The sequence below is a fragment of the Felis catus genome, chromosome B3 (genome assembly GCF_018350175.1).
Source record: "Felis catus isolate Fca126 chromosome B3, F.catus_Fca126_mat1.0, whole genome shotgun sequence".
In the NCBI taxonomy this organism is placed as follows: Eukaryota; Metazoa; Chordata; class Mammalia; order Carnivora; family Felidae; genus Felis; species Felis catus.
Window position 1 is genome coordinate 88028927 of NC_058373.1, and position 14905 is coordinate 88043831.

Sequence of the window (14905 nt, forward strand, 5' to 3'; positions counted from 1 at the left end):
AGATAGGTCATTCTATATATATAAAGTAGATTATTCCAAAATATTACAATATTAATTAAATGCAAAACAACCTGGGGTCATGTAAAATTTATTTATTTTTTTAATCTTCCTTCCTTCCTTCCTTCCTTCCTTCCTTCCTTCCTTCCTTCCTTCCCTCTTTTCGAGAGAGATAGAGGGCAAGCAGGGGAGGGGCGAAGAGAGAGACAGAATCACAAGCAGGCTCTTCACTGGCAGCACAGAGCCTCATGCGAGGCTCAAACTCATGAAACATAAGACCACGACCTAAGCCGAAGTCAAGAGTTAGACACTCAACTGACTGAGCCACCCAGGTGCTCTTAAAATTTATTTTAAAAAGGTAATACTAAAAGGATTCAGATAAATCCATAGGCCCTACTTTCTGGCTATTGGAGAAACAGCTATAGCAGCCAATATTTTTAGATAATTTCAATAACTCTTTTAGGAAATACCAAGTGAAAACTTGTGTTAATCAGAAAGATTGCATTAAAAAAATGAATCACTGGATCTTAAATCAATATTTATGAAAGGCTGAAACCTGAGATAACCAGATTTACAGAAAAACTAATATACTGATATAGGTATTTACAAAACACATAAATTAGGGACGTTATTTATATTGCAATATTAACTATTTTACAAAAGGACTCCAATTGAACTTATTTAAATGAATTTTCCAAGTATAGCTAAATATAAAACGTTTTTCATTATGTTATTTGACTTAAAATTCTGTTTACAAACAATTGTAAGAAAGGCATATCTGTATCTAATGTAAATCCTTCTTAAAAAAATGTTTATTTTGAGAGAGAGAGTGTAAGTGTGTATGTGTGCATAAGCGTGCACAAGTAGGGGAGGGTCAGAAAGAGTGGGAGAAAATCCCAAGAGGGCTCCTTGCTGTCAGCGCTGAGCCCCATTTGGGTCTCAATCTCACTAACCAGGAGATCATGATCTGAGCCAAAATCAAGAGTTGGATGTTTAACCGAGTCACCAAGATTTACACATCTAATGTAAGTCCTAAAGCTTTGGTTTAAGTCATGTGAAAATAATACCCTGAAATTAATTTAATTAATTTAATTAAAAGATATTATGGGAAGTATTCTTTTTTCTTAACATATGTATTTATTTTAAATGCAATTAAAACAATATTTTAAAAGAATTTAAACACATACAAGTTTCAGTGTAATTAATAATAGACTAAGCCTTTTTTTTTCCCCCTAATGCCATTAAACATCATTGTAGATCACTGAATCCTGCATTTACAACAGTCCCATTGTATTCAGGTTCCTGAGCTGATTGCTCAGTTTTAACTTTTATGTCCACAGGTAAGAGTAAGTTACTGATTTGTGTTTGCCTACTTGGGACTTTCATCTTTTGAACAAGGCTAAATAAGTGACAGCACTAAAGTGCCATGTTAAATTCATAATTGAAAGAGCCATAGACACTGAATAATTATCTTATTATAAGCAATAATACTGCTTTTCAGAACTGCACTGATACTTTCCTATCCTTGTCTTAAAAAATAACCGAGCATCTGACTCTTGGTTTGGGCTCAGGTCATGATCTCATGATTTGTAGGTTTGAGCCCCGCATCGGGCTCTGTGCTGGCAATGCAGAGCCTGCTTGGGATTTTCTTTCTCTTTCTGTGCCCCTCCCCTGCTCATGCTCATGCTCTCTCTCTCTCTCTCTCTCTCTCTCTCTCTCTCTCTCTCTCAAAGTAAATAAATAAGTGTAAAAACAAAAAAGTAACTGAGAAGTAAATCCCACATTTTACCTGAATACTTTAGGTTAGGAATGGTTAGAACTTTTTTCCCCTTTAACTCTGATTAGTTAATTCAGTCAAATGATTGGTTTAAACTATGTTTGAAAATTGAATTGTCTTAAAATAAATGGCTATTAGTATGCACATGAATATATGATGCAACAATACAAATGTGGTAAACTTTGACATATATGTTTCAAATTAAAAATTTTTTTAAATTAATTTTGGGGAAGGATAATCCTTTTAAATGTTTATTTTTGAGAGAGAGTCCTGCAAGGGGGGAGGGGCAGAGAGAGAGGAAGACTGAATCCAAGGCAGGCTTTGTGCTGACAGCAGAGAGCCCAATGTGGGGCTAGAACTCAAAAACTGTGAGATCGTGACCTGATTCAAAGTTGGATGCTCAACCAACTGAACCACTGAGGTGCCCCAAGGATAATCCTTTAATTAATTAACTAATTAATTAATTAGTTTAACATTTATCTATTTTTTAAAGACAGAGAGGGGCAGAGCACGAGTAGGGGAGGGGCAGAGAGAGAGGTAGACACAGAATCTGAAGCAGGCTCCATCCAGGCTCTGAGCCATCAGCACAGAGCCCGATGTGGGGCTCAAACCCACAAACTGTGAGATCATGATCTGGAGTTGAAGTTGGATGCTTAACCGACTGAGCCACCCAGGCGCCCCAGATAATCCTTTTAAAATGAAGTTTCTCAAAAGACATGCATATATATTTTCATTATAAATTTGAACTCAGGTATATTATCATTGAAAGGTATACACATTTAAATATTTAATATGTAGCATAAAATCAGAAAAATCAGGAATATTTTAATTAAATCTCTATTAGCCTTCTTACACTGAAATGCAAAACTTATGTAAATTTTTTCTCTGACAGTACAGATTTATGACTTCTGTAAAAAAGCAGTGAGAAGATTTATAATTTCTTGAATTCCCTCTCAAATTTAGGACACTCATTGAAGCAAGATGTTAATTCCATGAGATTACCAAATTAAGAAAACATGTAGCTTTGCCTTTGCCAGACACATTCATAGTATATGAATGAAATCTAAAACGTAATTTAGTATTGATTTTAATGTTTATTTATTTTTGAGAGAGAGAGACACAGAGTGCAAGTGGGGGAGGGGGAGAGAGAGAGAGAGAGAGAGAGAGAGAGAGAGAGACACACACACAGAATCTGAAGCAGGCTCCAGGCTCTGAGCTGTCAGCACAGAGCCCAATGCGGGGCTCTAACCCATGAACTGTGAGATTATGACCTGAGCAGAAGTTGGACATTTAACCAACTGAGCCACTCGGGTGCCCCATGTTGATTTTAATTTGATTTCTAAGCACAACTTTATGGTGTTTTGGGTCTGAAAGTGAAAATAAGCACATACCTGTGTATACTCATGGAAGAATGTATTTTACTAACAGTTGAATGAGAATATCTTGAGTTTTTTACTTTTATATTCTACTTAAAAGTATCAGTATTTTCCCTATTTCGTCAACATAAATGTACAAAATGTTATTTTTATGCTGTCAATTTTTCTTAATTGCCAAAATAACTTAAATAAAGTCAAGAATATAGTGTGAACTTATACTATCTATATATTTTTTATACAACATACTCTAGTAAATTAGTAAATTATATAATGTGCTTTAAAATAGAAAATATCCTATGAGGTCCTTGGGTGGCTCAGTCGGTTAAGTGTCTGACTTTGGCTTGATCATGATCTCAAGGTTTGTCAGTTCAAGCCCCATGTCAGGCTCTGTGCTGAAAGCTCAGAGACTGGAACCTGCTTTGGATTCCGTGTCTCTCTCTCTCCCTGTACCTCCCCTGTTCATGCTTTGTTTCTCTCTTTCTCTCTCTCTCTCAAAAATAAATAAACATTAACAAGTTTTTAAAAATTGCAAACTTCAGAACCTTTAAAAAAATAAAATATAAAACATTTTATAATTATTAACAAAGATTGCTCTCAATCATATCTTTCAAATTTTTCACTTGATATAAAGGATGTATTTGATTTTAGGATTTATAAAGCTTCTATTTATTCATTGTTTTCTTTTTTTTTTTTTTAATGTTTTATTTATTTTTGAGACAGAGAGAGACAGAGCATGAACAGGAGAGGGTTAGAGAGAGAGGGAGACACAGAATCGGAAACAGGCTCCAGACTCCGAGCTGTCAGCACAGAGCCCGACGTGGGGCTTGAACTCACAAACCGCGAGATCATGACCTGAGCCGAAGTCGGTCGCTCAACCGACTGAGCCACCCAGGCGCCCCTATTCATTGTTTTCTAATATACCTGCTGGATAATATGATATGCTATAAACTGGACATGGGCTGAAAGGGGAAACAAAAATTGGACTTTGAAATTAACAAAGCTCCAAGGGAATGGAAAAAGTACAATACCTGAGATTTGATTGGTGCCTTGTCATTTTCAAATTTGTTTCAAATATCCTAAGACTATGGGTACCTTTCTGTGCAAATGGCTAATATAGTTTCTTTGGTAGTGGGCTTTCTTTCTTCTTTGGAGCAATCTCATTAAAACTTTGAGTGATAATGGCTTTTATATTTAATAGTACATCCTGGCAACTATGGACTGTAGACATGTATAACCTAGTGGACTAGGTTTCAGAACTTGGAAGTTAATTGTTGTGAACTTTGTCTTTCTTTGTGTAACTGGCTCAGTTTGTTCTATTCATTATATAGAATAGGCGGTTATGGAGTGTATTATTACACTGGTTACAACAACTACCATATATATGGTGATTACAGCAACCAGCAGAATGGTTATGGGAAAGTACCCAGGCGAGGTGATCATCAAAATAGCTACTCACTATACTAAATTATTCCATTTGCAGCTTATCCCCAACAGGTGGTGAAACAGTATTTTCTAATTTGAAGATTCATTTGAAGGTGGTTCCTGCCACCTGCTAATAGCAGTTCAAATTAAATTTTTGTATCAAGTCCCCAAATGGAAGTATGATGTTGAGTCCTTCTGAAGTTTAATTCTGAGTTCTCATTAAAGGAAATTTACTTTCATTGGGGGGCACCTAGGTGGCTCAGTCGGTTAAGCATCGACTTTGGCTCAGGTCATTATCTTGCTCTCTCTCTCTTTCAAAAACAAGTAAACATTAAAACAAATAAAAAATAAATTTACTTTATTTCTTAATTGCTATGCTTCTGAATCAATTTGATTTGTTTTATGTGCCCCCTCCCAGTATTGTAGAGCAAGTCTTGTGTTAAAAGCCCAGTGTGACAAGGTCATGATGTAGTAGGGTCTTACTGGTTTTTAAATAAATCTTTTGTATAAAAAATGAGGCTGTAGATGTGGTAAATAATTTTGGTCATTTTGACTATTTCTGGTTCTCTAACAGATAAAGTAAGAAAAATCTATCGTAACTAATTTTCTTGAATGGCGGGGATATATACTTTTGCAATAGGATTTAAATATTATACTTTCTTGGATAATAAATATATCTAATAGGAATGAAATCCTATGGAGAGCTATTTAATGTCTTATTCTTAGTCATAAGCTTATATAATAGCACAACAGCATCTTTGTTGACAGTTATGTTATTTTTTATTTTTTTTAATAGTTTTTAGGACAAAAAGGCAATGTAGAGAATAGAATTGTATAGTCTTAAAAATTCTTCCTTGGTAAAAGAATAAAGAAAAGCATTGTGGTAGGCTAAATAATGACCATTCAAAAATGTTCATGTCTTAATTCCCAGACCCTGTGAATATGTTACTTGACATGGCAAAATGTCATATTGCAGATGTGAGAAGGAGAGATTATCCCAGTATCACAAGGTTTGTTACAGGTGGAAGGAAGGAGGGTTAGAGTAAGGGAGAGGTTACAAGATGCTGTACTGCTGACTTTGGATATGAAAGAAGGAGCCATGAGCTAAGAGATGCAGGTGGCCTCAAAAAAGTAGAAAAGGCAAGGAGATAGATTTCTCCTCTAGAGCCAACAGAAAGAACACAGCCCTGCCAACACCCTGGTTTTGGGACTTTTGATCTCCAGAACTCTAAGAGAATATATTTGTATTGTTTAAGGCACTAAGTCTATGGTAATTAATTACATTCGCAGTAGGAACTAATGCAAGCTGAAGTTTATGTTTTATGGAATTCTTTCTGTAATGAAGTATCACAATGACCACAAAAATTCAAAGAATGACCTGCTTAGAAAACAAAAGGAAGCCCACAACAAACCCCCCTAAACAATTCTATATTTATTCACAGATATGGTATCTGAAATAGAGTTAACCACAAGAATTAATAAAGAAGTACATTTCGAAACTCCATCTTCTAAAAATAATGATGAAAAATCAAAAACATCACTGGATACTGAAGGACCTACTCAGCAGGAAATAGACAGATCTGTGGAAAATACCCTGCCAAACAATCAAATGTTTTCAACTGATTACTCTCTGTCTTCTCAAAATTATATTGCTCAAAAAGGTAAGAAACAAGTTATTTGTTCTCTAATGCAGCAATTAAGGAAGAAATTAGATGCAAAAGTTATATCACATCAAGTGTTAACATATTTTTATTTATAAATTGACAGAAGATGCTTCTGAGTATCAGATTCTGAAATACTTATTTCAAATTGACATTTATGATTTCATGAATTCTGCATTTTCATCAATTATAATTCTTACAGAAAGGGTAAGTTGACCTTTTAAATCTTTTCCAATAATTTTACCTATTTTCTAAATATAGGAGTAACTGAAAGTGATGTTTAAGTGAATCCTCTTATGCAAATGTTACATAATGTTGGTCTTTCTATAAAATCTTACACGTAGGATTTCTCCTTACATGAATGTTTTGTTGCATGGATATTGTTAAGGATTTTTTTAACCTTTCCTTAAGTTTTGTTGATCATGAGCATTGTTTTTTTTCTTTCTATTTTATTCCCTTTTTTTTTCAAATCAGGAGAATTATACTGAATGATATAGCTTGGAAATAATAGGAGCTAAAATGAATCTTAAGCAAATTGTTAATATCTGAATGATAGCTGGGATCTCAAAATGGGACATTATAAGACTCTTACAAAAGCAACAAATATCTCAAAATTTAACCAAGCCATAACAAAAATTCCAAAATCTTCCACTTAAAAAAAATGTTTATTTACTTACTTTTGAAAGTGGGGGTGGCAGAGGGAGGGGCAGAGAGAGAGGGAAAGAGAGAGAATCCCAACAGGCTCCATGCTGCCAGCACGGAGCCCAATGCGGGGCTCAATCTCATAAACTGTGAGATCATGACTCGAGCTGAAATCAAGAGTTGGATGCTCAACTGAATGAGCCACCCAGGCACCCCTTTATTGTAAATCCTATTAAATCCTATCTCATTTATTGTAAATGAGATATTCCACAGGGCTTAGCTATAGTACTTGGCACATAGAAGGCCTTTTACAAATGTTATTTCCTTTTCTCATCTACTCTAACATATAAATAATTGAAGAAGCACTTTTATCTTCTTACATTTTAAGATGTAATTGAACAGTAGTTGCCTTAAGGAGCTTACTCTAGTTGGAGGACATAGGTAAAAAAAGCAATAATTATAATACAGTTCTGTAATAGACAAAGGAGGCTACTGATACATTAATCACCCTACGGATGCTCTAGTAGACTGACCAGAAGTGGTACCTGGATATGGTGGGGGAAGAGAAGCCTGGGAAAGTGTCTCAGAGATCATACTTGAGCTTACCTTGAAGGAAGAGGAGGAGTTAGCCACACAAAGAAAAGATGGGCATTCTAGGTTGAGGAGAGAGCATTTTTAAAAGTAAGTGGAATAGATCATGCATTTTTGGAGAATTATAACCAATTTAGTCTAATTAAAAATAGGATGATAATGAAGATTATATAGGGATTAAATCAAGAATAGCTTCAAATATTATAATAGGAATTTGAACTCTATCTTGTAGATAATGGGGCACTATTGAAGTTTTAAGCAGTGAGTAAAATGAAAAAGTTGCATTTATAAAGTCTATCTGTCAATATTATCAAATATCAAATAAGGATTAAACAGGTAAAGACCAAAGGCGGGCCTGGTCAAGAATTTATTGCATTGTAAAATCTGTAAAAAAAAAAAAAAAAAAAAGGGTGGGGTAGTGCCTGGCTGGCTGTCAGTAGTGCATGCGCCTCTTGATCTTGGGGTTGTGAGTTCAAGCCCCACATTGGGTGTAGAGATTACTTAAAAATAAAATCTTAGGGGTGCCTGGATGGCTCAGTTGGTTGGGTGCCTGGCTCTTGATTTCGGCTCAGTTCATGATCACAGGGTCGTGTGTTTGAGCCCCATATCAGGCACTCAGCCCCACATCTACACTAAGAGTGCAGAGCCTGCTTGAGATTCTCTCTCTCTCCCTCTTTCTCTGCCCCTCCCCTGCTTGTGCTTGCTTTCTCTCTCAAAATAAATAAATAAACTTAAAAAAAATAATAAAATAAAATGTTAAAAGGAAGACTTATTGTATTAGTTTAGGAAATAAATGGTGAAGGTCTAAAACAGGGTATATAAACTCAAATGAAATGAGTGAAGCATAGGTAAAGATGAGAACTGTAACTAACTAGAGTGTGTATGCTTTCTCCAAAGGATGTAGCTGCTATTTACCTTTAGCCTGGTTTTACCAGATTTTCTGATATTTCAAGAAAAGTGGAGATGTGGATATTTTGTGTGAAATCTCTTGATTTTTAATGCTAGCAAATATTCACATTAAAAAGAAATACTAGGGGCCACCTGGGTGGCTCAGGTGGTTAAGCATTTCACTCTTTTGATTTCAGGTCAGGTCATTATCTCACTGTGTGAGATTGAGCCCTGAGTCAGCACAGATGCCACTTGGGATTCTCTCCCTCTCTCTCTGCCCCTCCCCTCTGTTCTTTCTCTCAAAAATAGATAAATACACTTTAAAACAAACAAACAAAAAGAAGTACCATATTGGTCAGACAAAACGTTTTTTGGATCGAGTTTGGCCCACTAGCCACGTTTTTAAACTCTTGATCTAATATCTGATGGTGGTTGTTAAAATAATTGAAAGGACAAACTAGATAGATCTTTTGTAGACAGAATTCATTGGATTTAATGATTGATTGAATGTAGCATGGGAGGGAAATGGAAAAGTGAGGATAACTTACCAGGTTTCTAGCTTGGGTGAAATTACCAGGTTTCTAGATGGTGGTGACTGTGATAAGAATCTTAGTGAAAACTGGGCTTAATAACATATACCATTTTGTTTTCAGAGGCTTCCTCTTCACTTTATTTATTTGCTAAGTTCCAGAGAGTTGACCTTACCTGGTAAATAAGCCCAGAATAGTGATTAATTTACTCTGTATGATTTGGTCTTAAAGATGTTGATTAAAAACTTTACTTAGAAATCTTCTCCATCATAAGAGAAAAGAAAAACTAATAGTAATGATTATAAAAAGTCATAATAGGGGCGCCTGGGTGGGTCAGTCGGTTAAGCATCTGACTTCTGCTCAGATCATGATCTCGTGGTTTGTTTGTGAGTTCGAGCCCTGTGTGGGTCTGTGCTGACAGCTCAGAGCCTGGAGCCTGCTTTGTCTCCCTTTCTCTATGCCCATTGCCCGCTCACACTCTGTCTCTCAAAAATAAATAATAAACATTAAAAAAATTAAAAAGATATAATAAAACTTACAACTCCCCATGGAATTAGTTCTGCTTATTTGTATGTCCTCTTGACACATCCCTCCCATGTCAACCCTTCCCTCTCAAATTATACTAGTGAAATTACTAAATTAAAAAATAACAATAATTTATTAATCAGTATGCTATATTCACTGCTCCTAAGTGCTTATTTAGTAAAGGCTATGCTAAGTATGTTTATTTTTGTGGACTCAGTAGATATAGTTAAACACATTTTACTTTATTTTGGTTGACATTTTTTAGACATGAAATATTGAATTTAGTTTTGTGTTAATTATCTTGTGACCTTGGGGTGCCTGGGTGGCTCAGTCAGTTAAGCGTCTGACTTTGGCTCAGGTCACGATCTCGAGGTCTGGGAGTTCGAGCCTTATGTCGGGCTCTGTGCTGATAGCTCAGAGCCTGGAGCTTGCTTTGGATTCTGTGTCTCTCTCTCTCTCTCTCTCTCTCTGCCCCTCCCCCACTCACAATCTGTCTCTCTCTCTCTCTTCCTCAAAAATAAAGAAACATTAAAAAAATATTTAAAAAAAAATTATCTCGTGACCTTGGAAAGTCACTTATTCTGTAGGGCAGTCTCAAGTTTAAAACTCTAGCATCAGAAGCTGAGACCAGATGACAGACTGCTGGTTAAAGCTGACTTGTGCATTGTTTAAAAAATTATGAACCAGTTGCCAACATTTAAAAGGTGAGTTAATACAAAAATCTGAATTTCTGGGTTCTCTTGAAAAAGTAGAAGACTGTAATATATAGTCTTTCATTTTCACATGGCCAAAAAAACTCAAGGGGAATAGTGCTTGCATTCAATACACAGGAATTCTTCATTTCCCTGCATTTATTTCACCTGTTCGGGCTTTATAGGGCTTTAAGTTCATAATATTTGAACCAAATGTCCTGAAGACTTCCTGCCAGGTCTAGAATTCTAACAATCTTCGTGCATCTACTAAACTCCCATAACATAGTTTTGAAAAGCTGCAAGTAAATGGAAAATCTGAGCAATTTTCCAGTTAAATTTAGGTGAAAGGGTTTCCTTTTCTTTTATCTAGATGTTTCAGGTAATTGTTTCTATTTGTTAGTAATTTCAGTTAGATTTTGTACACAACATAACTTTCTTTGAATTGTTTGTAATAGGAATTAATACTTTTTATCTAGGTTATTTCATAATTGAGGAGACTCTTTGAATTCTAACATTTATCTATTCCTAACTAGAATGTTTCATTTATATGTGGAGTAAACAATGGAAATTACCTAGCTCTTGTTCAACACGTAACTCCTGATTCAATATGCTCTGAGAACAACTCTTAAATCGCTAGTACACAGAATGAAAGCGTGGCTCAGCATGTTTGGTTTTCTTCCGAGGGACTAGATCCTATAGCCTGCGACATCGTTTAATTATGTTTAATTAAATGGGCGTAACTAGTACTTACAGCTTTGCAATAGGGCCCGCATAAGGGAAATCAATTTCTAGGTTGAGGACAAAGTTTACTGGTTAGCATGTTTCTAATGTTACTGTGACTAACATAGGAGCATTTGTTCTCCATTTCCTTCAAAGCAGGCCTAGATAAGACAGCAAAATCCCATGTCTTCTTGAGAACAATCTTTGAATGTCTTTTATATAGTTAAAACTATGTATTCTATATGAATAGACTATAAATAAAACATTCAATTTAACTTTTATCAGTTATCAAATTCAGGATATCTCTTTTCAATTGTAGATTTGTAAGAGGATACTAATGCAAATGGCATTTAAGGAAAAAAAATTTAATAAGGAGTGATGTCCATGAAATTGGATTATAGGTTGGTAGTCACAACTCCACCTACAGTACCCCTTTACCACACAAGTGTCAAAACAGGATCAGTCAGTGTTAAACAGAAGAGTGCAGGATGTATTAGAATCTGACATCTTTCTCAAGGATATGGGGAACTTAGTAGAACTTTATTTATATGTTAAGATATTTTAACATGAACTTTTTAAAAAATGGAATTGAAAGATCTAGAGGAAGAGGTAAGTTTCTATATGACTATTAAGTGTACAAAAGAGAAATTAGGTTTGAATTTGGCACCGAATTTAAGTTTTACTGTGTTTTTGCTACAGGGGAATCTTTTAGAGTTTTCAAAAACTTCGTTTATTCTTTTGTCCCTAATCTATGTTCCTAATATTTGGAATGGTAATTATTGAAAAATTGGAAAAGGGCACAGACTGCTTTAGGGGTGGGCAAAAGAGTTAAAAAAATGTTTTAGGTTATAAATAAGTCCTGAAAGCTGAAAATGATTTTAGTTTCCTGAAAATGTTCAGACATTAAAGAATTTTTATCAAGTAATACAATGCTCTAAATGCATTGTTCTAAGATTCTCTGAAATTTTAAGTATAAAATTCTGGTTATGCTTCTGTTTTGACTTTAATAAGCTATTAACGTAATTTAATTTCAATACACACTGACCAGCATATATGAAGGTTGTGTAATATCTTAAAAATGGAGAATTATTAAGCAATTTCTGTTTCTGATACCGATTGTTCCTGAAACTCCTTAGGCTGATGTGGCAAAAGAGAGCACTTTGAGTTCCAAAAAACTAGGCCCCATTTGGGCCCTCAAATCATTTGCTGTGAACTTGGCCATTTTTTTTTTTTTTTTTTTAAATTCTTTCTGGCACAATTGTTGCTGCCAGCTTACATTAGGGAAATTTCCTAAGGATTCAAGATTTTGTTCAACTATTGAGTTTTCTCGGGTGACCTGTTTAGGAAGAAGCATCTGCTCCTTTTTGTCGCTTCCCTGAGGACTTGTAGAAAGCCGAGCTTGTTGAGGATTATCATTGCTGGCAAGGAAGACCCAGGGGTTATCCTTTACACCTATGTCAGCTAAAAGTCTCCCACGAAGAAATCCAGCCCTCCGTACTTTATTCGACATACCTAAAAATAGGGTCCTAAATTTAGAAGGCAAGGTGCTACTTTCAGCTGCTACTTTTTGCTCCCCTTCTCAGAGGAGAACAGCAGTCGTCCAGCCAAGGTCCACAGGGGTCTGCTTTGGCATTTGGGCAACGAGGGGCTCATAGAGTTTAAGGCAGTTCTGTCTAGCAAGTGCCCAGGTAACTTAGGTAGACATGCGTAAACCACTCGAACCTCCTCTGGGCAGTGGAGACCCGATCGAAGTTCTCTAGCGTGGGAGAGGTTAAACTCTGTCTGAACCACAGCTGACCCGAGACGCCTTCCTGTCCAAAGTCCAAAGTCCGGACGCGGTTGGCAGTACGCACAGGCACGGGCCCTGCAGGCCATTTTCTGACTGGAAAGAAGGCGGCTGCCGGTTTCCTCGGGCCAGCAGCGTTCCCCGGGGTACGATGCCGTCAGGGCTTCAGTGGGGGTGACTCTTGACGTTCTGCGAGAGGAAAGTGCTGGGAGCTGGTGTTTGGCCTGGCGTCTGCCCTTGGGTCGAGGGGCCGCGCCGCGTTCACCCCGTAAGGCTTCACGCCTAGGGATCTCCAAGAGAAGCCTCGCCGCTACTGCGGCCAGATTTTGGGGGCGGGGGGGAGAGTCCTGAGCCGTAACCCCACTCTTCTGGGCTAGTGGCCCACACTACAGCGCAGAGCCTGAGGCCAAATTCCACTGTCTCTGCCTCGAGACCCTCCACTTCCAAGGGTGGTCGGCTTGGCCAGGTAGAGCGCCGGCCCCTTTAAGAACGAAAGGCAAGGACACGTCTACGGACCTCGCGCGAAGATGGAGGGGAAACTTACCGCATCCTGGCGTCCCCGCCTCCCAGCCTACCCGCCTCGGCCTGGCCGAAACCAAATCGAGGGGTGGACGGTGAGGAGAGGGCTAGTTGCAGGCTCCTGAGGGATGGGTATGGACCTCCGGATGTTCAGAACATAGAGTGTAACTAGAGGCGAGGCTTCCCGTTTGGAGAGCTTTGCACACTTGAGGCCTGTCGGCTTCTTTCTCTCCAGCAACCCCCCGCAGCCGGCTCAGCAGTGGTCTGCTCCTGTTGCCCGGTGCAGGTTTGGGTTCCGGACTGAAAGCTGTGTGTTCTCTGCTGCTTGTTGTGGCTCCGCCAGGCCCGGGCTGCGGCCGCTATAGCTGAGGCAGCCTTGGCGCCATGGAGGGGCCCGGGTCTGCCCCTCAGTCGTACTTGGGTCTGGTCCTGGAAAAGCTACGCAGGGTGAGTCCAGGCGCGATCAGTGTTACTTGGCCCAGGGGTCGCAGGAGCCTCCTGGGGAAGGAAGCCGCCGACTTTGGCTTTGAGGTCTGAGCGGCCGTGGCTAGAGGTCCTGAAGCCAGTCCTCACCTGCTGTCGGGCTCGGGCCTGTGTCCGAGGCTGGTTCATAGGCGGCTTAGGTGGTTTTTTAGGTGATGGAAGGGGACTCGGAGAACAGGAAGGTGAAAAGAGCATTTGCCTAGCGGGATTTTGCAAAGGTGTGTTAAATGTTTTCGGGTTCCTGAAACGATTTCCCTTTCCGTCATGTTATTTATTTTGAATACGGGTCAGTGACACGTGGTTCTCCCACTGTGAGAAACTTAAGGACTGATCCTCTGAAATGAATTCCCATTAGTGCTGAAACTTCTAGTTGTCTTGAAAGGACACCTAAGCCTGGATGGGGAGTTGGGATTATAATTCTGCGTTTTCTTTTACTAAAGAATGCTCTTTTGAGATACTTTACCTTGAGATTGTTCTTCGTTTCTCTCTCTCTCTCTCTCTCTCTCTCTCTCTCTCTCTCTCTGTGTGTGTTTAGTATAAAACGTCGTGCTAATGTAAAATCTGGAGATCTTGAACTCCCAGTGTTCAAAATTTCTATATATTTTTAAGATCGGTTTATAATCAGGTTGCATAGATTTTTCTCAAGTGTTTATCGGTGTCTTTGGTGACATGTTTTGGGGCACTTCTATCCCTATGTTTTAGACTATTTGCATTAAAAAGTCTTTTAAAATATTGGGGCAGTTGCGATTATTGGTTTCTTGTTATCTGTATTAAAAATACTGTTATGGTATTCAGTCATTCAATTATAGCGTGTATAGTGATTTTGTGTGTGTGTGTGCGTGTGTGTGTGTGTGTGTGTGTGTGTGTGTGTGTATGACAGTTCTGTGGAGAATCTAAATGGACTGAGTTTGGGCCTCTGGTATCATGCTGTCTGTTAAAGGAGAGAAGACAAAAAAAAAAACAACAGTACAAAGTAGAAACCGATGAAGTGCTTATCAAAGCATACACAGAAAGTGCTAAGGAAATTGAAGGGTGGGAGAGATTGTATTTTCTTGAGTGTTTAGGAAAGCCTTTCCAGGCTAACCAAGTAGCTTAAGCAGAGGAGGCATGAAACAACATCGTCTGTGCAGGGAACTCAGTTTTACTAGAGTACAAACTGGGCTCGGAATGATGTGCAATAATGGTTGCTGGAGACATAAGTAGGTTCCAGTTGATGTAGGTGCTGGAGAGCATTTGAAGAATTTCAGTGGTTAGACTTTCAGTTTAAATAGAGCTTCCTAATAGTAGTGTGTAGAT

General features: G+C 38.0%; 1 protein-coding gene across 15 annotated transcripts in view; it reads left to right on the forward strand.

The window, feature by feature from the left end:
* MIA2 (MIA SH3 domain ER export factor 2) overlaps positions 1 to 14905 on the forward strand; it is a 110676-nt gene that overhangs the window by 13887 nt on the left and 81884 nt on the right. For 6 of the 15 annotated variants that reach the window (XM_045059849.1, XM_019832953.3, XM_045059846.1 and 3 more), the window contains exons 5-6: positions 6015 to 6233; positions 6340 to 6440. In XM_045059849.1, coding sequence (XP_044915784.1) covers positions 6015 to 6233; positions 6340 to 6440 — 320 coding nt within the window. Of the gene's footprint in view, positions 1 to 6014; positions 6234 to 6339; positions 6441 to 11273; positions 11431 to 12373; positions 12754 to 12793; positions 13222 to 13324; positions 13574 to 14905 lie in introns of those variants that run through there. The other 9 variants (XM_045059855.1, XM_045059856.1, XM_045059860.1 and 6 more) reach the window with 7 other exon arrangements.